General features: G+C 40.4%; 1 protein-coding gene across 4 annotated transcripts in view; it reads left to right on the forward strand.

The window, feature by feature from the left end:
- The window catches only part of SPTLC1 (serine palmitoyltransferase long chain base subunit 1), a 65,087-nt gene that overhangs the window by 22,912 nt on the left and 15,925 nt on the right, over positions 1 to 26,250 (forward strand). For all 4 annotated transcript variants that reach the window (XM_072840978.1, XM_072840968.1, XM_072840985.1 and 1 more), the window contains 8 exons: positions 5,383 to 5,512; positions 9,179 to 9,268; positions 15,331 to 15,438; positions 17,576 to 17,671; positions 18,016 to 18,112; positions 19,141 to 19,195; positions 22,208 to 22,325; positions 25,210 to 25,283. In XM_072840978.1, coding sequence (XP_072697079.1) covers positions 5,383 to 5,512; positions 9,179 to 9,268; positions 15,331 to 15,438; positions 17,576 to 17,671; positions 18,016 to 18,112; positions 19,141 to 19,195; positions 22,208 to 22,325; positions 25,210 to 25,283 — 768 coding nt within the window. The remainder of the gene's footprint in view (positions 1 to 5,382; positions 5,513 to 9,178; positions 9,269 to 15,330; positions 15,439 to 17,575; positions 17,672 to 18,015; positions 18,113 to 19,140; positions 19,196 to 22,207; positions 22,326 to 25,209; positions 25,284 to 26,250) is intronic.

Consider the following 26,250-nt stretch of genomic DNA (forward strand, 5'->3'; position numbering starts at 1 on the left):
ATGAAAGCAGGATTCTCTTAATGTTTTACATGTTAGTTAAAAAATCAAATAAGACTCCTCACAACTAAAGCTGCTGATTTAAACTGTATCTCTAGGTTTTTTCTAGTTAACAATTGCAGACAACCAGTGCTTTCAGTGTCATTTAATGCAAGCACCTCACTTGCAGATCTTTTTTTAATTTTAAGCCTCTAAAACGTATAGTTATAGCTGAACATGTGTACTTCCTTTGTCAGACCACGAATAAGGTCTTGTCTTCTCCATTTTAAATGCTGGGAGGCCCAGGCCATGCTCACCCCCACAAGTAGATGCCATACCTAAGAACTTCAGTTGCCACTCAGTTAGGCAGCTTAATTATTCTCTTACACTTAATTTTAAATATTCTGCCCAGAATTCATTCAGAACTAGGAACACTAGAAGTAATGATAAATTATTTGATAAATTTATTAGGCCTAGGCAATATGTCCGGGGCTTAATTTTTTCCTCTTTGTAAATAGTAGTAAAGCTGTGCCAGCAGGCATCTCAGCACAGTGGATCGTCATGTGCTAAGTTTGTCCCTGTCACTGCTAAGTCTGTGTGCACGTTACTTCATGTACCCTCTTTTAATGGGATATTTTATATTGAGGTAATTGTAGATTCATACACATTTATGACAAATAATACAGAGATTCTGTGCGCCCTTTACCCAGTCTCCCCCAGTGGTTACTTCATGGCTGAGATATTGGCATGGATAAAGTCAGGATACAGAACACTTCCGTCACCACAAAGATCCTTCATGTTACCACACATGTAGGGTCCCCCTTCCCTCCCTACTGCTTATCCCCTGGCAGCCACTAACCTGTTTTCCCTTTTTGTAATGTTGTCATTTCAAAATTGTTAATACAAGTACGGTCATACAGTAAGTAACATTTGGGGATTCACTTTTTTCACTCAGCTTTAGTTGTCTGGAGATCCATCCATGTCGAATGGATCAAGAACCCATTCCTTTTCATTGTTAAATCATATTTCATGGCACATAGGCACCACAGTTGGTTGAATCATTCACCTATTAAGGACATCTGAGCTGTTTCCTGTCTGGGGCTATATAACAAAGCTGCTGTGAATACTTATGTACAAGTTTTCTCTAAAAATAAGTTTCATTTCTGCAGGATGTAAGCCAAGGAGTTCAGTTGCTGGGTCATATGGTATTGCATAATTTTTTGAGAAATTGCCAAACTGTTTTCCAGAGCAGCTGTACCATTTTACATTCACATAAATAATATATAAGTGATGCGTTTTCTCCACATCCTCAGAAACATTTGATGTTGTCATTTTTTTAATTTTAGCCATTTTGATAGGAGTGTAGAGATATCTTACTGTGATCTTAATTTATATTTCCCTGATGGCTAGTGGTGGATGTTTACTTTTTTTGGACTTTGGTCTTGGCATCAGGAGACTATTCCATAACATCTATTGGGATTCCCTCTTGTATTTGCTAGAGAAATTGTATAAAATTACCGTTAATTCATTAAATATTTGTAGATTTCTCCAGTAAAGCCAGCTGGGCTTTATTTTTTGGAAGTATTTTAATTATGAACTCAATCACCTTAGTTCTTAAAGGCTGGTCAAATGATGAATGTCCTATTGATAAGATGTTTGGTGTTTTTCAAGTAATTGGTTCATTTTTTCTCAGTTGTCAAACTTCTATATTTAGTGTTAATTATACTATTTCCTTATTCTTCTAATGTCTGCAGAGCCTGAAAATGATCACACATTTCATTCCTATCTGGTAATCTGTCTGCTCTTTATAGTCAGTTTTGCTACTGGTGGTCAATTTCATTTATCTTTTCAAAGAATCCGCTCTTTGTTTCACTGATTGTTCTCCACTATATTTTTGTTTTCAGGTCTGTTTGCTTTCTGGCATTATTTCCCACCATTTTCTCTCTCTCTTTTTTTTTTTTTTTTTTTTGGCTTCTTTTTTTCTAGGTTCTTTAGTTGGAAGTTTTGATTGTTGATTTGAGACTTTTTTCTAATGTGTTAATGCTGTGTACTACGGAAGTGCTCCTGTAGCCTTGTCCCACACACCTTGATGTGTTTATTTTCATTTTCATTTATTTCAGTGTATTTTATTTTCCTTTAAACTCTCTTTGACCCACAAATTATTTAGAAGTGTGTTTAGTTCCAGGTGCTTGGAGATTCTAAATTTGTTGCAGTTTGTGTCATGGCCCATGATGTGGTCTTTTTCAGAATGTGTTCCCTAGTCACTTAAAAGAATATTCAGCCATTGTTCAGTGACTGTTTTATAAATGACACTTACATCTTCTTTTGTCTTTTTTTTGTTTTATAAGATTTTATTTATTCATGAGAGACACAGAGACAGGCAGAGACACAGGCAGAGGGAGAAGCAGGCTCCTCGCAGGGAGCCCAATGCGGGACTCGATCCCAGGACCCTGGGATCACACCCTGAGCCGAAGGCAGATGCTCAACCGCTGAGCCACCCAGGCATCCCAACAATTAGATCTTCTTAGTTGATGGTGGTATTGAGGTCAAATCTGTCCTTGCTGATTTTCTGTCTAGTAGTTCTGCAGTTACTATAGTTGTGATTTATCGATTTTTCCTTTCACTTATTTCAGTTTTTGTTTCTCATCTTTTGTAGCTCTGTTGTTTGGTGCAGATTTTCTTGGTTAATTGATCCTGGTTATCACTATGTGATTTTCTCTGTCTCTGGTAATTTTCTTCATTTCAAAGTCTACTTTATCAGATATTAACATAGGGACTTCTGCTTTCTCTTGATGAATGTTGGCATGTTTTACTTATTGTATATATTATATATACATCCACTACTACGTTATTATATATCTTCTTGTATATTTTCTTATAGGCAGGATATTTTTGGGCCATGTTTTAATTCATTCTGCCAATCTTTGTCTCTAAATTGTGTATTTTGGCCATTTACATTTGAGGTAATTATTGGATATATGAGGACATTATATTTTTTGTTTCTTATTTGTTATCTCTTTTTTGTTTTTCTGTTGGTTTTGTCATTTTATTAGCTCAGGTAGAGAAACCTTTACCTTCCTTCACATTCCTCTGCTCTCCTCGTTTATAATCCTTTTAAGTTTTTCCTTCACTTCACATACATTGAAAGCCACATCAGATAGTGCTATAATTTTTACTTAAGTCATCCAAAGTAATTTAGAAAACTCAGGAAGGTAAGAAAAACCTAGTGTATTTGTTCATACTTTTTACTTACTGTGTTCTTTCTTCCTTCCTGACAATCTAAGATTCTTTTGTTTTCTTATTTTTTTCTATAGAGAGCTTCCTTCAGCCATTTCTTTAGAGGATGTCTGCTGGGGACATTTTAGTTTTCCTTTAGGGGGTACCTTGGATTCCCTTCTACTCCTAAAGGATCTTTTTGCTTGTTATATAGAATTCTTGGTTCAGAGTTCTCCTCTTCCAAGTATTTGGAACAGAGTGACATGTTTTTCTGATCTCCATGATTTCTGATGAGGAATTGGTGGCTCAAATTATGTGTCATTTTAGGGGAGCTATTTTCAAGATTTTCTCTGTGTCATTCGTTTCCAGAAGCTTTACTGTAATCTTGGCATTTATTTGTTTGAGTCTACCTATATGAATTTCGTTCAGCTTCTTTATAGGTTTCAGCTTCTTTCCACATCTGAGGCATTGTCAGCCCTGATTTTTTTGACTCCCTGTTCAGCCTTACCCTCTCCTCTGTCTGTCCCCAGGACCCCACTGAGGCCAGTGTGGCATGTTTTGTGGTAGTTCCACAGGTCCCCGAGGTTCTGTTCTTTGGCGCTTATTTCTCTCTGGTTTACTCACGTTGACTAGTTTCTGTTGTTATGTCTGTCCATTCTCGGATTTTCCTCTGTCTTGCCTACCAGCTCTCAGCCACTATACTTTTTCTTTTTCTTTTGGTCATTGTGTTTTTCATTTCTAGTTTTCCCATGTGATTCTTGGTCTCCTGTTTCTTTGCTGAGACTTCCTGTTTTTTCACTTGTTGCAAGCATGGTCCTAAGTGCACACTGGAACCTTTTTGTCATGACAGCTCCAAAGTCATTATCAGGTAACCCTGACATCTGTCAACTCAATATTGGTATTTGTTGATCATTTTCTTTCATCCTGTTTGTTATCTCAGGTTCTTGTTACATCAAGTGATATTTGAAATCAGGACATTTTATTATGTATTCAATTTATGCTTTATTGAAACCTTACGTTAATTGGCTTTCCCTATCACTGTTCCATTAGGGGCAGGGGGGCACTACTGCCTCATTACCACCAGATAGAGTTACAAGTTCAGGGTCCCCATTCTGCCTCCACTGACCCCAGGGTGGGGGTGTTCTCACTTCCACTGGTGTTAATGAAAGTCCTACTCTGCCCTGAGCCTCCTCTGATACAGCCCAAGCTAGAAAGAGGAGGGTACCCCTCTGTGCAGGGGAGTGGAAGTTGGGGCTCTCCATGTGCTCTTCACTACCACCATGAGGGCCACTTGGTACCATCTCGCAGGGATAAAAGTCCCGGATCCCTTCTCTGATACAACCATGGCAATTGTTGGGGTGCCTCTTAGCTTTGTGAGGTTCAGAATCTAGGTACCCTTCAGCCTCTGCTGGTGTGTGTAGGAGGGGTAGGCCCAGGTTTTTCTGTGGCTTGGCAGCAGTCGAGTGCTTTCTGCTTGCTGGGCCTCCCCCTTTCTGTCCCTTTGGCCACAGAGAGCAGGCTTCTGTGAGAACTTTTTTGCCTGTGCTCCTTGGCACTTCCATTTGGCCAACTTTGTCAGCTCCAAGTAAGGGAAGTCCATGAGACATCATTTCTCAGGTCCTTGGCCTATCTCACCTTACCACTTTCAGAGTCTTTTTATGTTTGTTTTATATGTAATATATTTTTTAAATAATACAACTTAATTTCAAAAAAAAAAAATTCCCTCCCTGATTAACCCCATTTAGAAGATCTTACTGAAGTTTCATCTCCAAGACCCAGGGTCAAATCAGTATTACTTCTCTTGGCAAAGGCATGTCAAGTTTGTGCTGGTCAAATCTGTGACCCTGCCGAGGGTGAGATCACCAGTGTTTTATGTGTTTCTCAGAAAGAGAAAATTGCTGTGGGTGAACAGACATGCTATCCATAGTCAGATACTTGCGGAATTCTGAAAGGGTTAAATTCAGCAGGGGTGTGCTTCGTCGAGTAGAATCAACATGGTAGCTATGTGAAAAGCACTTGCAGAGTCAAATGCAAACAATGGTGTGTAAGTGGTCAAACGTGTTTTATTGATTTGCCATGCTCAGGTTAACAAGTGGATGTTGGTCAACTTACAAAAACATGCATTCCTTTTCTGATAATGTTGACAAGGCCGTTTAAAACCCCAATTTGGTGTGTCTCTCTTCCTTGCAGAGATAGAGCTGCCTGCTTTGCCATTCAGAAAGGATTACAGGCATCACGTAGTGACATTAAGTTATTTAAGCATAATGATATGGCTGACCTGGAGCGCCTACTAAAAGAACAAGAGATGGAAGATCAAAAGGTATGATTCTTTTGAAGAAAATTATACAGTTCTTTTGTACTTGCTAACCAGCTAAATTATATATGAAATGGTAATTTGTCATGAAAACTTGCCTGCGGATCACATTTGGATATGAAGTGAGGGCATTCCTGCTTATTAAACGCACTCCGTGTTGGAGAGCCAAGCCTGATTGTAATTGCCTCATCGTTGCCATAATTACATATGGCAGCTTTGAGAAGAGGTAATGTAGGCAGCTTTCTAAAAGAGAGAGAAAAACAGTGTGTGTGTTGGGGGATTGGGAGTGTACTCTGCACTCTACAGAAGTAATACCAGAATGCATTAGTGTGGTGATGAGATGTACCTTGTGAATTCAAAACAAGTTTATTTATAACAGAATAAATCATGTATCAATTAACTGGAAGAAACAGTGACAGCAGATCCTAATACATGAGTTTATGAACAAAGTGACTGTCTCCCTCCAGACACCTTCCCCTGGGAGCTCTGAGCAGCTATTGCCTGCAGGAAACAGTGACCCCAGCCTGATTTCCGTCCACGGCGCAACCTGTGGGCACCTCCCCTTCCCAAGCACATGCACAGGTGTAGACCTCTGAGGGGCAGGCAGTGGGGGTGGAACCAGCTCCTTGGTGTTCCCATCAGAGTGCAGCGGTGGGGAGGTGCCCAGAGCATCACTGGTAGAGTTGTCACTCACTTCCCTGATGACACGGTTGGAGAAGGCAATTCTGATCTGTGGCTCTGCAGCACGAACTGTTGTGTGGGTCTGTACACAGCCTGGGCACCACATCCTTCATCACAAACACTACTTTCCAGAGGACTTTTCCAGGGCAGCTCATTCATTACCAGAGTAATGGATAAAAAATACACATCATGTTCCTTAATTTCGTTAATTTTCATTCTTCCAGATAAGATACATGCATTATTCCTTTAAGATTCTGTTGTCTTTACTTAGGTGATGGCCTAAGAGGAGCTCTTGATGAATACACACTTTGTCCTGATGAATATGCATAGACTCTCACTATTTGATGATAGATATGCTGTAGGCGAATGTTTCATAGTTATGTAATTTAGAAAAATCTGTCAGGAAAGTCTTAGAACTGACCGTTCCACTGATTAATTTCTTTTGACAAATTGTAAAAAGATGTCCCATATTCTGATTCAGTAATAGAATGCTACCAGATTGGAGAACTTGGACTTGAAAATGTGACCAATGAACCAGTCTTCTGTGGAGTATATTTTCCCAAGGGAGTTTGTATTGATTTGGAAAATAGGTTGTGTGTGTGTGTGTGTGTGTGTGTGTGTACCCATGCATATTTGTTTTATGAGATTTATCATCTGTAGAGCTTTTTTTTTTTTTTTTTTTATGAATGACAAAATTCTCTTGAAATCTATTTCCATTTTACAGTTTTTATCTTTTTTACTAAATAATTTATACCACATTTTCCTGGCAGGGGTAGGATTTCTAAATAACATTACATTTTGGTTTTTGGAAAGAATTTTTTTTCAATTTCATTTTCACATTAGTACTAATGCCCAGTTTTTAAATATTTTCTACTTTAGATGTTCATCTTTTATTTGAAAGTGAATTAAAATACTGTGATTTCATCCAGGTTCGGAACAAGCATTTTGTGTCAGTTTTTTAAATAGTTCACAGATGTTTTTTTCATTCTCTTTCATACAGGATTCTCTTATTCCATATTAATTTTTCTTTTAGAAAGGGACAGGTAGAAACAGTTCTTGGGAGAAATACAAATAAATGTGAACAAGTGAAAAATACTTGTGTCTCCCTAAGAATTAACAAAATTAGGCAAGGAGGTTTCACCTGTCTGATTAGGGAACATTTTTCATAATAATAACCCGTGCCAGCACTGGTCTGTGTACAGGAACAGAGGCCCTCCCATAACTTTGGGGAGAGTGCCAGTTGGCACAGCCTTTCTAGAGGGTAAATGGGCAAAGATATTCCAGAATTCTTTTTTTTTTTTTTTTAAAGATTTTATTTATTTAATCATGAGAGAGAGAGAGAGAGAGGCAGAGACACAGGGAGAGGGAGAAGCAGGCTCCATGCAGGGAGCCCGATGTGGGACTCGATCCCAGGTCTCCAGGATCAGGCCCAGAACTGAAGGCGACATAAACCGCTGAGCCACTCAGGCTGCCCTATTCCAGAATTCTTAAATGTCTGTACCCTTGGACCTGTATCTGGGGTGCTGTCTTGAAAAAAGAATCAGAAGTGGTGTTAAAAACTATAAAAGATACTCACAACGTGATGTAAAAAAGCAAAAGGAAGGAAACGGCCTACATCTAGCATTGGAGGAATAGTTACTATATAGTATATCCATAGGTCGAATAGTACATCTCCATTGAAATTATGTTTTCAGTAATATGAATTAAAATAATTTTTTAAAACTCAGATCCTAACACTATTGCAGCACAGTCCTGATTTGAACCAAGTCATTTATAAAGATACATCTTCATGAGAAAGACCAACGTTATCAATGCGTGGTGTAACTACTTTGTTAAAAATTTTGTGCGCTTTCCCATTTCCCAAGAATTCTATATTGAATATTTTTTAAGTCATAATAAAAATACTTGATTTTGGAAAGGTAGGGAGAGGCTCAGCTCTCCTCATATTCTCACCCATGACCCCTGGCAAACCTATGGCATTTGAGTGTAAGTTCAGAACAGAGTGAGGATGGCCGCTGTACTTGTGCATACTTCAGCAGCAGACAGGCTTCTGAGTGTTACTGCTGTGGATTCTAAAATGTCCCCAATTAGAAGCTTTAGAGGCAAGAAACCTTTGAGTAGGAAGATGGTGTGAACTCTGGCTGTGGATCTCAATATTTTTTCAGCCCCACACACCGGAAGCATCTACATATTCACCAGTGTGAGTGCTTTACTATCAGTGACTTGCCATCAGTGGGATGTTTGAAATAGCCCCTCTGCCACCACCTCAGACATGCCTGGAAGGGTCATATTTGAGTTTTACTTTTACCCAGTAGTAAGGTAAAACCATCTGCTATATGGTAGATGAAGATGAGCACGGTTTGCCTGTTTAACTTTTTATCCTGGAAAATCTCCACTGCATTCAAAGGAAGCACAGTAGTACAAGAAGCCCCTGTATCCTTCTCCCAGCTTTGTTATCAACGTCCTGCCATTCTTGTATCGTCTGAGCCTCTTCCAAACTCCCCACCTCATCTCTGTGATGGTGGCCATCATCATTTTAGTTCTTTCTGTTTTAGATAAACTTTTTAAGACATTGAAGTGAACAAATCCTAGCCATACATTTTGATCGATTAATAACCCCAGTTCATGGCCTTTTTGTGACCTAAAACATGCCTATCTCCCCAGAAATTTCCCTCGGGCCCCTTCTCAGTTATTCTGGGTATGGAGGGGTTTGTTTGTGTTTCAGTATACTCAGAGCGCCTATACTTGTGTGTGCATGCATGTGTGTGGTCACCTAGTTGGTTGTGAGAACTGAAAAACACAAGAGAAGAAAAGCACTGTTCTTTGTCTCAAAATAACAGGGGTATGAAACCTTGAACTTGAAACTTACCCAGACTGTCTGTTACTTACTCAGATGGATAGATCTTGTCAGGTGGAGTGCTTGGGAGCATCTAATAGCGTCTGCATTTGGAGCTACTGAAATTTCATATGTCTTTTTCTTTTCTTCTAAAGAATCCTCGCAAGGCTCGGGTCACACGACGTTTCATTGTAGCAGAAGGGCTGTATATGAATACCGGAACTATCTGTCCTCTTCCAGAACTGGTAAGCAACTGTGTTTACTCAGTATTTTAGTACTTGGACTGTGGGGCAGTAATGCTTTTTGTTTATGAACCTTTATAGCATCTAACATCTTCATTGCTTTGCACAATAGGTACCATAAGTATGTTCTGACCATACCAGGGAAGTAGATTAACAGTACATGGAAACCCTTGTCTTTATTTTTTTTTTTAAGATTTTATTTATTTATTCATGAGAGGCAGAGGGAGAAGCAGGCCCTCTGTGGAGCAGGGAGCCCAATGTGGGACTTTATTCCAGGACCCTGGGATCAGGACTTGAGCCAAAGGTATACACTTAACTGACTGAGCCATCCACGTGCTGCCAGCCCTGGTCTTTAAAGAATAATCAGGGGGAGCCCCCGTGGCTCCACAGTTTAGTGCCACCTTCAGCCCAGGATGTGATCCTGGAGACCAGACCCGGGATCGAGTCCCACGTCAGGCTCCCTGCATGGAGCCTGCTTCTCCCTCTGCCTGTGTCTCTGCCTCTCTCTCTCTCTATGCCTCTCATGAATAAATAAATAAAATCTTTTAAAAATAAATAAGTAAATAAAAATAAAGAATAGTCAAATACATTTACCTTAAGTATACAGTTTTTTTGGTTTGTTTAAAGATTATTTATTTTATTTGAGAACAAAAGAAAGCACAAGTGGTGGGGAGGGGCAGAGGAAGAGGGAGAAGCAGGGAGCCTGACAGGACCAAGGACCCTTAGATATAATCCGAGCTGAAACCAAGAGTTGGATGCTTAACCAGCTAAATCACCCAGGTGCCCCAAAACTCAGTTTTTTTAACAGTGAAGGCAATATACTGGTTTTGTTTATTTATTTTAATTTTATTTAAATTCAATTAATTAACATATAATGTATTATTGGTTTCAGAGGTAGCGGTCCGTGATTCATCAATCTGATATAACACCCAGTGCTAAAAAAAAAAAAAAAAAGATGCTCATTGCATCACGTGCCCTCCTTAATGCCCATCACCCAGTTACGTCATCCCTCCACCACCACCCCTTCAGCAACCCTCTTCCTATGAAGAATCTCATGTTTTATCTCCCTCTCTGATTTCATCGTCTTTTATTTTTTTTCTCCTTTTGCTATGATCCTCTGTTTTGTTTTTTGTTTTTTAAATTTCATATACGAGTGAGGTCATATAATTGTCTTTCTCTGATTGACTTATTTCACCTCAGCATAGTATCCTCTAGTTCCATCCACAATATACTGTTTTTAGAAACCATGACTATTGAGATTTCTTTTTCATTGAGGTGAAATTCACATAAGATAAAATTAGCCATTTTAGAGAGTACAGTTCTAACATTTAGCATCGGCACCATAGTATACAACCATCAACTCTCTAGTTACCTCCCAAGAAGACCCCTGCCCACTAAACAGTCCTCATTTCTCCCTGCCTGTGGCCCCTAGCAACCACCAAACTGCTTTCTGTCTGTGGATTTACCTAGTCTGGATATTTCTGATAAATGGGATCATATAACATGTGACCTTTTGTGTCTGGCTTCCTCAACTTGCCATGTTTTCATAGCTCATCCCGTTTTAGCATGTATCAGTCCTTCATTCATGAATCTTTTAATGCCAAATAATAGTCTGTCATGTGGACCTGTTGCATTATCTATCTATGGACAGAGATTTGGGTTGTTTCTGCTTTCTGGCTGTTAGGAGTGCTGCTATGAACACTTGCTATGAACAAGTATTTGTTTGAATCCCTGTTTTCAGTGTTTTTTTTTTTTTTTTAATTTTATTTATTCATGAGAGACACAGAAGGGGGGGGGGGTGCACAGGGAAAAGCAGGCTCCATGCAGGGAGCCCGATGTGGGACTCGATCCCGGGTCTCCAGGATCATGCCCTGGGCCAAAGGCGGTGCTAAACCACTGAGCCACCTGGGCTGCCCTGTTTTCAGTGTTTTTGTGTATATTCTTGGCAGTACAGTTGCTGGGTCAAATGGTAATTCTGTGTCTCACTTACTGAGGAACTGCCTGACTGTTGTCCCCAGAAGCTGCAACATTTTACATATCCGCATCCACAGTGGAGGAGAATTCCAGTTTCTCCACATCCTCATTACTCATTTGTTGTTTTTTTGTTTGTTTGTTTGTTTGTTTGTTTTCAGTTTTTGCCATGTGAAGCACATGGTTTTGATTTGCATTTCCCAAAGGACTAATGATGTTGAACCTCTTTTTTTTGTTCATTTGTATATCTTTGGAGAAATATCTTTAGAGGTCTTTTGCCCTTTTTAAAATGGATTGTTGTCTTTTTACTGTTAAGTTAATGAGTTCCTTATATATTCTAGAAACTAGACCCTTACCAGATATATGATTTGTAAATATTTTTCCAATTCTGTAGGTTATCTTTTCACATCTTTGATTAGTGTCCTTTGATGGACTGAACTTTTTAATTTTGGTGAAGTACACTTTATCTAGTTTTTTGTTGCTTGTGCATTTGGTGTCCTAAGAAATTTGTTGTCAAATCCAGGGTCATGAGGATATACCCTTATGTTTTCTTCTAAGAGTTTTATAGTTTTAGCTTTTATTTTAGGTCTCTGATCCATTTTGACTTAATTTTTGTATGTGCTATGAGCCATGTGTCCAGCTTCATTCTTTTGCATGTAGTTACCATTTGTCCCTGTACAATTGTTGAAGAAACTATTATTTTCCATTGAATGGCCTTATTAGCACCCTTGTCAAAAATCCATTGACCATAGAGAGATGGGCTTATCTCAAGTCTGTTCCACATCTGTATGTCTAGCCTTATGTCACTATCACACCATCTCAATTACTGTAGCTTTATAGTAAATTTTGCAATCAAGACATGTGAGTTCTCCAACTTTGTTCTTTTTTAATAAGATTGTTTTGGTTCTTTGGGGTCCCTAGAAATTCCATTGGAAGTTTAGGATCAGCTTTTCCATTTCTGTAGAAAAAAAAATGCCATTGAAATTTTGATAGTGATTGTGTTGAATCAGAATTGGATTGGATCTATAGATTGTTTCGGGAAGTATTTCCAGCTTAATTAATTCTTTGAATCCATGAACACAAAAGTATTTCCATTTATTTAGATCTTTCATTTCTTTCAGCAATGTTTTGTGATTTTTACTATCTTTTTGGTTTTATTCCTAAGTATTTTATTCTTTCTGATGCTATTATAAATGGACCTGTTTTAGGGGTTGTTAACTGCTAGTTTATAGAAATACAATAAAAAATACTGATTTTGTAGGGTTTTTTTATTTTTTATTTTTATTTATTTCTTTTTTTTTAAGGATTTTTCTTTTAATATAATTTCTACACCTAACATGGGACTCAGACTCACAACCCTGAGATCATGAGTTGCATGCTCCACTGATTGAGCCAGCCATGTGCTCCTGATTTTGTGTTTTGATCTTGTATCATGGAACTTTTGCTGAACTTACTATAACTCAAATAGTATTTTTGTGGATCTTATCCTATACATAAAACTCCTATAATCTACGAACAGAGATAGTTTTACTTCTTCCTTTCCAATTTGGTTGTCTTTTATTTGTTTTTCTTGTCTGATTGCTCTGGCTAAAACTTCCCATACGATGTTGACTAAGAGTAGCAAGAGGGAGCAGCTTTTCAGGCTGCCACCAATGGAGTATGATATTAGCTGTGGGTTTTCTATAAATGCTCTTTATCAGGTTGAGAAAGTTCCCTCCTCATCCTAATTTGTTGAGTATTTATACCATAAGAGATTTGGATTTTGTCAAATGCTTTTTCTGCATTGGTGGATGAGTTGATCATGTGATTTTCCTTCATCCTATTAATATAGTTAATTTTCCTATGTTGAACCCTTGCATTCAGCCACTGAAATGTGAATCTATAAGTCCATCATTTGAATGAGGATTCAGAGTAAGGATTTCATATCTTGTTTTTAAAGCTTTTCACTGTTTCGTGAGGAAATCTAGGTGTATCTTAAGTATCAGTAAAAGAGATGTATTCATTTTCCTGTTGTTCTTTTCGTGTCAAAGACTGAGAGAAGGATATGGGAGTGATAGAAGACCAAAAGATACCAGCATTGCATATTTAGGACTATTAATAGTAAAGCAGTACCAATGGATAGATATACAGCCAAACCATGAAACAAATGTAAAGTGTAAGGAACGAGTCAAGTATATATTAGCAATGAGTTTGTAAAGGTTATAGGATACAAATTAGGGTTTGACTTTGGGATTCTTGTTTGTTTCACTGATTTGTCTAATTGTGTACCACTATTGTCATGATATAAAATTTTTTCTAAAATATGAATTTTAGAAAATATTCATATAATGTTCCATACATATTAATGAATAGAAAACAGTGTTGAAAAAAAAGATAGAATTCTCCCCCAAATTAGCTTATTCTTTGTTAGTAAAAATTCATCTAAATTTAGTGGTTAATAATAGCTGTATTTTAATTCAGTTGTGAAACTGATGACATTCGTATTATTTAGAGATAAAGCAATTAAACATTAGAGGGAGGGCAGCCCAGGTGGTAGCAGTTTAGCGCTGCCTTCAGCCCAGGGTGTGACCCTGGAGCCCTGGGATCGAGTCCCATGTCAGGCTTCCTGCATGGGGCCTGCTTCTCTCTCTGCCTATGTCTCTACGTCTCTCTCTCTCTCTGGGTCTCTCATTCATGAATGAATGAATGAATGAATGAATGAATGAATAAATAAATAAATAAATAAACATTAAAAAAAAACATTAGCGGGAAAAAACCATATACAAACATGCATATGTTCAGCTTTCCACTGTGTAAACAAAAAAGTAACATGAAATAATTAGAATCTACAGATAAATATACATCTAAGTCTTTGACGGGAAAAGACTTTCTTACAAGCCTACAATCAAAAAGAAAAATAGATTTGTAAAGCATATTAAAGCTTTTTCTGATTTAAAAAAAAAGTGCCATAAGTTCAAATTAAAACATAGTACCACAAAGGGAAGAATATGTGCATATCCTCAGGAGTTTTTGTATATAATCAAAACAATATTTAACAGGTAGATTACGTGTCTTTATTCAAAGAGATATCTTAATATTTCTCTCTTTAAAAATTGGCATTGTGCTATGTTAGTTAAATTTAGAGCATCCAAAGTACAGTATGTTTTCATCATCGTGGTACAGTTGACCCTTGAACAATGCAGATCCTAGGGGCACTGACCTCCACACAGTTGAAAGTCCACATAACTCTGGATTCCCCCCAAAACTTAACTACCAGTAGTCTCCTGTTAACTGGAAGCCCTATCACATAAATAACTGATGAAAACATATTTTGTAGTCCTTACAGTAAAGTAAGTAGAGAAGAGAAGATGTTAAGAAAATCATAAGGAAGAGAAAATACAGTGCTGGACGGTATTTATTTAAAAAATCCACATCTCAGCAGACCTGCGCAGTTCAAACCTGTGTTGTTCCAGGGCCACCTGTAGTTAGGTTCTAGAAAGTGCACGTACATAGTTATGTTCTATAAATGGGCTGCAAAAATGTCATTTGTTCTCTGCAAGCCTCTGATCACAGCTTTTTCATCAGTTGGTATATAACCTTGTTTTATGTGTTTTCTGCTCAAAGACACTTTATTTAACACATATTATTGGTTCATTCACATTGCACTTAGGGCGGTCAGCACTCTAACTCATGCCTGAACTCAGCTGATCCAACACAACCATTTCTCCCTAAGACACATCATAGCCTTCTGGAGCTTAAGAACACTAAACAGCACTTCAGCGCTGTGCGCAGGGCCATCCTAAAACAAAATCACTAGCAAAAAGTACAAAATGCAAAAAACATGGCAATAAAGACACCCTGGAAAGGACACTTGTTCATGGTATGAGCTGAAGAAGTCGTCACACTCAGCTGGGAACATGCAGTTTTTGCCACTTCCCCCTCTGCCTTGCACATAGATTACAAAGAAATTTCAGCCAGTCAGCAGATGCACAAGTACAAATCCACCAGTGCTGAGGATCTATGTTTTCATTTTTTGTTTAACTTTGTTCTTCCTTGTACATCCTCTAGGGTGCTAATCATCAGTATTTTAAAGTTGTGTTTTGTTTACCGCTTAGGTTAAGTTAAAATACAAATACAAAGCAAGAATCTTTCTGGAGGAAAGCCTTTCGTTTGGAGTCCTGGGGGAGCATGGTCGAGGAGTCACAGAACATTTTGGAATCAGTGTAAGTTTTCCTTTTCTGGGACATTTCCTCATATAGAAAACATGCAGTTCGTCCTGCTACATACATTTATTTCATGGGCACAAGATGATGGTCATCATCAGTGTGCAGGGTCATGCGGTATGGTATCTGGTACTTTGCTGAGCCTGTAGAGGATCAGCTCAGCCACATCAGAGGCCTGTCCTCCCTCAGAACCTATAACTCACAGTGGCTAGTCATACAGTTGTGGTCTGTTTACCTGGTAGTATTTGATCTTAGCTTTCAATATCTCTTCTCTAGAAACAGGTAAATTTGCCTGCTGTGTTTTTCTGAAAATCAGTAAGAATTCCCTTAAGTAGTTCTTGAGAAAATATTATGGCAGTGAAAGAATGTTCTTTCTAATATTTATAATTCTGAATTCTCCCTTATTTCTGTGTATGGGGTATTAGTTATGACTGAGAGAGAGAGAGAGAGAGAGTCTAAAGCAGTGCTGGTACAGATTACACAAAGCCTCAAGGTCCCAGACAACTGGAGTGAGTTGGTCATGTGTTCTTTTGCTGATTGGAAATGAGTCCCAGCTGCTCCCAGTCTTAATGGTTTATGCCCCTGGAGCCTCAGGGAGGAGCAGTGCCAGCCTGTCCGTAGGATCTGTCTTCACCCACCATTGTGTAACCGGTTGAGTTGAAGGGGAACTTGCCTGCAAATCCTATGCATAAAAGTTTTACAACCTATGTTAAAAAGTTGAACTAAAGAACATAAAATCACCTTAGATTATCTCCATCCCACTGCCCATATGGTCCAGAGAAAACTGGAGAGCAGACCAAATATCACATGAAGTTAGATTGAGGCATACTCCTCAAAGACAGACTGCTGTTTGGTGAGTAAATGCACTGAGGAAAAGTGCAGGATATATGGACTATATTTAGATCCTGATTTCAGCAAATACTGCAAAACACAAGCTTTGTGAGGCAGGTATTTGAACACTGAATATTTGACGATATTAAGAAATTATTCATTTTTTAGGTGTGAAAATAGTTTTGTGATTATGTTTTTAAAGGGGTCTGTATCCTTTAGAAATGTACATGAAATATTTATAGATGAAACCATGTGAAGTCTGGGATTTGCTACAAAAAAATGATGAGGGCAGCAGGGGGCTCTGCATGATACAAGATTGTCCATGAGCTGGTAATTACTAAATCTGGTGATGAACTTATACTCAGTTCTACTTGCACGTGTGATTGAAATTTTTCATAATAAAAGGTTTTTTTAAAAAAAGACTGCACAGATTTCCTTGTTGGGTCTGTGGACCATTTAGAAACCCCCAGATGTGCTCAGACCATTTGTGATCATGACCATTAGTGAGTGCTTTAGAATGGCTGCTGTGTGCCCAGCATGCACCAGGTGCTAGTGCTGGAGCAGAAGGTGAGGGTCAGCAGAGCATGGAGTTGAGAAGATCATGGGGACTCAGAAGCCCACAAGACACACAGTAATTGATTTTATTTTTGAAAAGGTGAAAGGTAAATTTAATACAGGGGTGAAATGCTCAAAACTCTGATAGATTTGTTAGTATTTATCTCAAATACCTTTTAGGGAAAGGCCAGCTGGACTACTACTTAAGCAAGGAAATGATCTTATTTTGTACCTTTGAATATTTTTAATACTAAGCAGTTTTGGATTTCATCTTTTAATTTCTCTTCCTCCTTCCACTGTGAATAAATTGTCCATGCATGATGAAGTGGCCAAAAAGTATAAAGTGAGACCATTTCAGAGGTGCACTTTGAAACATCCATCCTTGTAGCGATAGATTTTGTATGATATATCTTTTAATTTGCATGAAGGTAATTTGCTTGAACCAAGGTGTTGATATGCTCAATGCTGAAATTTTGTCTCTAGGCCTGACAGGGGTCTTTTTTTTTTTCTTTTTAAGATTTTATTTATTTATTCATGAGACACAGAGAGAGAGAGAGAGAGAGAGAGAGGCAGAGACATAGGCTGAGGGAGAAGCAGGCTCCATGGAGGGAGCCCGATGTAGGACTCGATCCCGGGTCTCCAGGATCACACCCTGGGCTGAAGGTGGCGCTAAACCGCTGAGCCACCCAGGCTGCCCTATTTTTTCTTTAAATTGAAGAATAACTACCACTGTCCCACTTTTTTTTGGCAGATTGATGATATTGATCTTATCAGCGCCAACATGGAGAATTCCCTGGCTTCTATTGGAGGTTTCTGCTGTGGCAGATCTTTTGTAATTGACCACCAGGTGGGTTCTTAAACTTTTTAAAAACAAAAGCAGAAACTGAAACTAGTTGCTCCACTGGTCATGCTGAAAGTTACTCAGCATATAACTTCCAATCCCAGAATTTCATTCTGACTTAATTTATCACAATTTTTATTTAAAAGTCAATTTGTAGAATCACTCAGAATATTTATATTTGAAATTATCTCTTTTTAAAAAAGCCTAATTTGTGTTACATGTATAACTTTTATACATGCATAGATCTTTACACCTTCACCTGAGGTGATGCAGATCTGGTGCCTTTAGGTTTTTTAGCCCACAAAAATGAGAAGCATATTTATGTCTTTAACTTGTTTATTTCTTCTCAGCGACTTTCTGGCCAGGGATACTGCTTTTCAGCTTCACTACCCCCGCTGTTGGCTGCTGCTGCAATCGAGGCTCTCAACATCATGGAGGAGAATCCAGGTATAATCTTCTGAACCCAGGACAGCAGACATCGCAGTTATGTCAGCCAGGTTGTGGTGTGCTTTTGGAGGAATTAGCTAGAGGCAAAGTGTTTACCAGACAGAACTGTGCATGTGAATGATATTACCTGGTGTTTATATGGAGAATGGCAGTGAAGATGTTGTCCTGCCCGAGATTCAGTGTAGAGCTTCTCCAGCCCAGGAGGCAGAGCCAAAGCCAAAGTGGGACTGGATCCCAGGATGGGCGGAAATGCCAGGAGGAGGAGTCAGCTCTGGGCTGGTTGTCATTTGAGAAGTTAGCTGAAGTGTGCTGCTGATGCTCAGTACATATAATTTATAGCTTATCCAGTTTTTCCCTTCAGCCTTTGATTCATTAGTCGATACAAAAGCCAAACCCAGTTTACCAACCATTAAAGCTCCTTTATTTAATGGGCCAGTTTGACTAAATTTCAAATGTGCCTTTAGGCTTTGTTAGTACCTCCTTACAAAGCCTAAAACAGAAATGAAAAAACAAGCCTTACCTGTTTTTTTTAAATTTGTAAAGTGTTAATGGCTTTAATTCAGAGAATCAGGAAATGTGTTTCTGGGTACATATTCATACGCTTGCTTGTCCGAAGGCCTAGCACTCCTGCTTCTTGCTTAGATATTTTAGTTTTTTAATTTTCCATGAATAAAGTGAAAATAGCAAGGAAAAGATAGTGAACGTTCCTACAGTATCTTTTACCGAATTGTTAAGGGTCCAGAAATAAGTAACATGTTTATACCCTTTATTAGCCAGATTATCTTGATGAGAACAATAGCAATTGTTTTGTTGTGGAAAACCTCATCCTAGATTCTACTGAAAGTGGGTGAGGAGGTGCTAGGGTATATGTCGAAGACTGAGGGTTGGGCCTTTGGAAGTGTTCCTGTGTGCTAGGAGTCTATAGGAGGCTTTGCAGCATTTTAAATTGATGAACTTGAACTTTAAAAATATCTTTAGTAGTATCAGATGTTGCAGATATACTCTCAAGTGCATTTTTTTCTGTACAGGTATTTTTTCAGTGTTGAAGGAAAAGTGCAAGCGAATTCATAAAGCTTTACAAGGGTAAGTTTTATATATTGTCAACCAACTTAAAGTCTGTCTATACCACATTTAATTAACTCATGAACAATTTTAAATGTCACCTCTTTGGTTTTGAGTCAGGGTCAGTTCAGACCCATAGGCTTGGGTCAGTTCAGCTGAACTGCAACTAAGAAATGAGAAACTGTGTTCAGCCAGATTTGTCTGTGGGCTTGAAGCCAGAGGACCCATTTTGTCATTGAAGAACCATGACTTTGTTTTTCTAAAAAGGTTAAAAGCTCATTAATATTATAGCAATATATTTGTTTCAAAGATGAAAATAACCACCAAACATGCTACCACCAGAAATAACTCAGGTGAGCACAGGAGAATCTCTTCACATCCGTACAGATAAAATGATAATCATTATACGCTATGGAATTAGGTGACAGTGGATTCATACAGGCCCTATTTTTTAGAAAAATACTAAGTTTTATTTTAAATTAATATAAGAACAACAGGTGAAATTGAAATGAACCTTAGGCGTTTTCACTTTTTTGTCTTAACTACACAAGAGTACTTCTAATGGACAAGGGCAGTGAGTAAATGAGCAGGTCACAGCTGTTCCAGATACAGTGAGGGCAGAAATAATTAAAGTTCTGGGTGTGTCTACATGATAGTAACAAAAGTTCTTGCATGATTTATGGTTAGGAGATGATATTTGTGTTGGTTCCAGTTACTTTGTTTTATGAAATATTGATATCCCAATATAGCACAGCATGTTGGACTCATTATAAATTCAGGAACACCAACCTCAGATGCCCTTCATTCTGTCTAGTGGTATTGCTGTCTTCATTTTATAAGCCCAGCCCTCCACCTTCCTTCTCTTCCCCATCTTTCCCCTTTCCCCAGTCCCCTGCCTCTCAATCCCTTCCCCACTCCCCATCTGCATCCGCCCACTGTCCGGACAGCCTGGCTTCACTGCTGTCACACAGATTCCCATTTTTTCTCTCACAAACCTGTGCACACAGAGCCATCCATCCGAACCAGTCTTTCCTCCAGGTATCATAGCCCTTTCTCCTCAAGGACCTGGTGCCTTTGGCTGTCTCTCCTCTTGTCATGCTTTCTGGAATCATTTGATTAGCATTGAATACACTCCATCCTCTAGCCTCCTAACTACCTCTTTCCCTGGACCCCACCTTCCCTTCCAGCTGCTAGCCAGTTGCAGCTTCTCCTTGTATCTAGTCTTCTCTGGTGTTTGCATTTTGTCCTTAGGATCTGATATCCTGCAGTCTTTCCAAACTCCTGTTTATTCTAATGGTTCGTTTCATTCTCTTTATGATGACATATATAAAAGTCCTGTTATCTGAATAATGGTTTTCTCTTCCTTCCAGATTCTTAGACATCTTGGTCCTTTTCTTGTCTTACTGCATTGGTGTAAGTCACTAGCACATTAGTGATTCTTCCATTGTAGTAGTGGTACACCTCTTCTGTCATTCACAGTATGAAAGCATTTCTTCATGAAGTATGAAGCATCATACTTTAAGTTTTCTATAGGTAGAATTTATCAAATTATTCCTAGATTTGGAGACTTTTTAAAAAATCATAGATATGTCTTATGCTGAATTACACTGTTACAATTTTCTGGTATTAAACTATGCTTGCATTCTGGAGTAAATCCCTTTTATTATAGTATGTATTACTGCACTGTTTTGCAGCCTAGTTTATTGAGAGGTCTAGTAGGATGCATTACATTTAAAGAAAAGTGACAAATTATAGTGCTCATTGGTGGTTTGAAAGGCAGGTGAAGTTGGCTTCTGGCACCTCGCATGATGTGACACAGTCCTTCAGTAAAGTTTGTTGAATCCTAAATGACTTAAGGAATCAAATGTGCTATGAAGTGTTTTTTGTGCTAATTTTATTCTAAGGGAAAAGCAAATCTTTCTAAGTGAAGCTTGCTAAACAGAGTTTATCTAAAATGTTTAGCTTAGGGGCGCCTGGGTGGCTCAGTCAGTTAAGTGTCTGCCTTCAACTCAGGTCATGATCCCAAGGTCCTGGAATAGAGCCCCAAGTCAGGCTCCCTACTCTGCAGAGAGTCTGCTTCTCTCTCTGCCCCTCCCCCCCAGCTTGTGTTCTCTCTCTCTCTCAAATAAAATCTTTTTTTAAATGTTTAAAAAATTTAAAAGTGCTTATTAGCTCAATTTCAAAGTCATGTGTCACCATTTGTAGCCTAGGAGATAAGTCAGAAATCAAACTATTAATCGTATCAGATAAAAATGGACTTTAAATGAACCTGACCTGCAATTCTCATGACATCTATAAAAATCATTTGAAAATACAGGATTTCACTCCTAAAGAAGTCTCCCTTCCCTCCCTGAGAAGCAGATGTCTGTTCTGTTAATCCTAAGAAAGATGAAAATAATCATAATTCAAGTAAAACTGAACAGTAAACATCCAAATAAGGGAACTAACTATACAATATGAGCATAATTTATGAAAGGCGAGATATAACTAAAGACTGAGATAATGAACAAGGGAACAGTATCAATAATAAGTGGTCATGAAGGAAACAGTAATAGGAAACCATGGTGTAGATGCTTCTCTAGGGGAATGGTTTGGGAGGGAGGCCCCAGGAGGCAGTCCTCAGGCTGGGACCTGGCTTATTGGCCATTGCAGAAGATGGAGAGGAGGCGGTTGAGGAGGGGGCCTGTGGGCTATGGAGGGAGGGAGCAGCCTGCAGGCCTCCTGGTGGGAGCCTGGGGATGACTCTCATCTTCTGTGCAGTGTGAGCCAGAGCTGTCCACCAGGACAGGGAGCATCTGCACAGCCACACTCACAGAAGTGGTCTTGCAGGTGCATCCTAGATGAGCGAGCCCTACCCAGAGAGCTGGATTTCTGCTGTCTCTGTCAGGACTGGAGTCACTGGATGATTCTGCCCAGAAAAGCCACAAGCCTCTGTTCCACTCATTAATGCAGACTTCATACAACTACTTAGACGTGGGATATCATTGTGCCTAGAAGGGACTTACGCTTGCATGTGTGTGTGTTTCCTTTCAGCATTTCTGGGTTAAAAGTGGTGGGGGAGTCCCTTTCTCCAGCATTTCACCTGCAGCTAAAAGACAGCACTGGGTCTCGAGAAAAAGATGTTAAACTACTTCAGGAGATTGTAAATCATGTAAGTATGTAGTTCTTCTACCCTTAATCCACACAGTGCTGAAATGTCTAAATACTTAGCCTTCCAGAAAACCCATTCGCTTAGCATTTCCAAACCCAGGCTTTCATACGTGTGGGCCAGGTTGACATTATGAGTAACGATCACACACAGCCCTAGACAGCTCTCCAGGTGAACCCCCAGCATAGCCCAGAGACCAGTCACAATACTCTTATTACCAGAAAGGAAGAAAGACCGTATCTTTCCCAGGCCTAATTTGGAGGTTGATTTAAACATGCTAATCTCCTGAAAGTGATCTTACTACTAATTGTACCTTAGCTATTGACTAAGATATGCCTCCCTGGGGAGGACCACTTGCCCCTCTGTGCTTGGTAGAGCTGTGTTTCCTAGTGCCCCCCCCCTCCCCTGCCTCCACACAGCTCCTCCTCCTCCTCCTCAGAGAGGCGTGGATGTGGCAGCTCGATGAGCCTGTGCCGGGGCAGCCCTACCTTGACGAGACTCCTCCAGAATGCTAGCATGCACACAAGGATGAAAGGAGGCTTGTCCTGATGGCTCCTTCCAGGGGCTCTTGCTCTGAGGCCATGCTCCAGGCATCAGGGTGATGGCTGTCATCTGTCGTGTGCCTTTGTCCAGCTGTGGCCAGCGGGTTAGGCCGCTCTCCCCAGTCACATGGCTGCTCCACGAGGAGACCAGGCAACACTGGCCTCTGCTACACAGCTTGCTCTAGCATCCTGCCTCCTACGGTGTGTGAACTGCATCACCTGGGGGGACAGATAGTGGAGAGAGAGCTTCAAGCAGCTTGTGGCCTTCTGGAGTCAGTCGTCTTATAAAACAAAACCAAACCCAGACCCTGAGATTCCTCACTAAGTGAATGTGTGAATCATGGGCAGTCTGGCTGGAGTGAGTCTCGACACCTTCTGAGTGCAGAGGTGCCACACACGTCCCTTGGGTACAGCTCTGCAAGCACAAAAAGAGACTCCTTTCAAAGGAAGAAACACCCCACCGGCGCTTTTATCACCTCAGTGTTTTTACTATAATGTCACGTAAGTGTGTAGAGACGTAAAAGAAAATACAGCATCCTTGTGGTTAGGGTTCTTACACAGACGTGGCACCAAAACAGTTTATAAATTAAATACAAGCTAAATGGACACAGCAGTAAAAGAGCGATCATACTGGCTTCGTGTGACAACACAGCTTGTGCGCTAAGCAGATTGCCCATTAGGGTCCCGGACACTAGCTGCTGTAGAGCAGCCTCTTGGAGCCGCAAGTCCCATCACCATTGCCCTCCAACCTCAGTCTCCTTCCACCCCCCTCAAGACAGCCCCCTGCATTGCTCCACGCCACGAGACCCAGGCCATCCCTGGCTGCCAGGGCGATTATTCCACATGACCTCGCCCTCCGCTCTTTCCTCGAGAGATCGCAGCAGTAGGGTCTTCCTTCTACTTGTACCAGAGACACTGAAGAGGGCAAGTTAGAGAAGCATCGGATATGCAGGCCGCACTTGTGCAAATTGTCCTCAGAACAGAAGAGAAGGCGAAAGTTTGCACAGCTCATGGATGCCAGATCTGGGCCCCGGCCCAAGGTTGACCGTCTCCAAGAAGTCCTTGTGAGAGCTGAATCAGGGAGCAGGGGCTCCAGGCAGGGACAAAATACAGCCTGGAAACTGCGTTTATGCAAAGAACAGAAGTCTTACAGTGTCTTTGTGTCCTCATCTCCAGCTCTGCTTCACACCCTGGTCAGTATCTGAGGAGACGGTTGCGGTGCAGAGACTCTCGTGTGAGCTTTGCAGAACTCAGAGCTCTTGCCAAGTTCTTGTTGCTTGACAAGACACTGTTTTTATAAACTGAACGATGGTTTATAACAATTCTTAGCCAGACCTAGGAACAGAGCCAGTCCAGATGTTTTCAGGAGGAGTTAGGTTCTCCAAGTACACTCCAGATGTAGCATCAGTAGAAGTCTGTCATTGTCCCCTGCTGTTGTTTTCTGTGTGCTGTTTTTTAGCAGCAGGAACGCAGCCCAGCGACGGACGTTGGGGCCCTCTAAGCAGACACCTCACTGCCCAGCACTGGGAATACTTGTTCCTTACTTTTATGAGTCCCTTGCTCTGACTTATGCTGTTGTAAATATAATTTATATACCAAAAACTTCACCCTCTTAAGATAATACAGTTGAGTAGTTTTGAGTACACCCACCTCATTCCAAAACATTTTCATCATCTAAAAAAAAAAAAACAAACAAACAAAACCTGATAAACCATTACTTCAATCTGATTTTTATACTTTATTTTGATAGAGATGTTTTAATTTTTTTTTTAAATATTGACAAATGGTTAATGTATGGAAAAGCTATGCAAATTATGGGGGGACACCAGACTCTTTTAGCCTGGTAGCACCTGCTCGAAGGTAGCCCATGGAAATCAGAGGAATTGTTAACATTTGAAGTGTGAGCCCTTTGTCTATCCTGGTGTTACTATTAAGTTCAACTTTTGAACTTAAAAGTATCAGGGCTTTGCTGGTACTATTTCCCTGTGTCTTACTACTACTTTGTTTAAAATGAAACTCCTAGCTATGTGTGACTATTTAAATTGAGTAAAATTAAAAGTTCAGTCTCGGTGGCACTACCCCTGTCTCAAGGTGCCTGGCAGCCACACGGTTTGCGGCAGTGGCCCTGGGCAGTGCAGAGCAAGGGCCGCCGCCGCACATCTGTGCCACTTGGTGCTGCTGGGGACTGTCCTGGTATTACCATCTTCGGTATTGCCTTCTCGCAGCTGTAACTGCAAAAGTGAATTAATGCTGCCGTTAAGGATAGCATTTCAGATTACCTTCCTGTCGTAGTGAGCACAGTGTCTGCCACCAAGCTTGCAAATGTGTCCCTCTTCTTCATACAGTGCATGGACAGAAGCATCGCATTAACTCAGGCACGCTACCTGGAGAAAGAAGAGAAGTGCCTCCCTCCTCCAAGGTTGGTGGACGTTAAAATGTGACCTGACTTTTGTTTTTCCTTCTTTCAGAATTCTGTATAAAATACATTCTGTTCTGAAAACGTTTGAAAGACTATCATAGGATAAGGAAGAGTATGTACTGTACTAAAGTCTAGTGCATCATGTTTTTTCCTCTTAAACCAGCCATTTTAAAATTGTTAACTCTAAAGCCCCACCAGGACTCGCTGTACCCTCCCAGTTAACTCAGAGAAGTGTCTGAGATCCCAGGACTGAACTGGGATGGCCGCAGTTCTGATCGGCAGAGGTTTGCTAAGGCCGTGAGGTGCACGCGCCGGTCCAGCCACATCTGCCACGACGGCCATCTGGTGCGAGGGGCACATCTGGGTGGTGGTGTTTACCCCACTGCCGGCTGGAGGCCGTTTGGTACCGCATCTGGCAAACACTTACAAACCATCCAGAGGAAAACAGCAACAGTGGGGAAAATCTAGAGAGGTTCAAGAAGCCATACACAGGAGGAGGGTACTTGGACTCTTGATTGAAAATTGATGCTTGTTCATCAGCACTTAAAGTGTAGTCGAAGTGGGTAGACACCCAGAACACGAAGTGCTCAGGGTCATAGCACAAGGTCGGTGAGTCCCAGGAGGAGGGCGCAAGTCATTCCGGGCTGGAAGGGACTCAGGCTTCCAAGAGCAGGTGAAGCTTAAGGCGAGCCCGAAAGATCAGGTATGTCAGACTCGTCGATACCGCCTTCTTGCAGGCTGCGCAGTGGGATGGGGACCCTCAACTGCCTCTGGGGAGCCAGAGCACAAGCTTAGAGGGAATGCACGAGAGGGCCCTGGAGAACAGGGAAGGCCCTGGGGTCCCGAGCACCATGCACACATGGAGGGCCAGGCCGGGATTCTGGCGGCAGACCACTGGCAGCGGCTCAGAGACGCCCTAAAGATCCTGCCCTCGCATTCCTGATCGCACCCAGGCGAAGGTGTAATC

Source organism: Canis lupus, chromosome 1 (genome assembly GCF_048164855.1).
Source record: "Canis lupus baileyi chromosome 1, mCanLup2.hap1, whole genome shotgun sequence".
NCBI classification, from domain to species: Eukaryota; Metazoa; Chordata; class Mammalia; order Carnivora; family Canidae; genus Canis; species Canis lupus.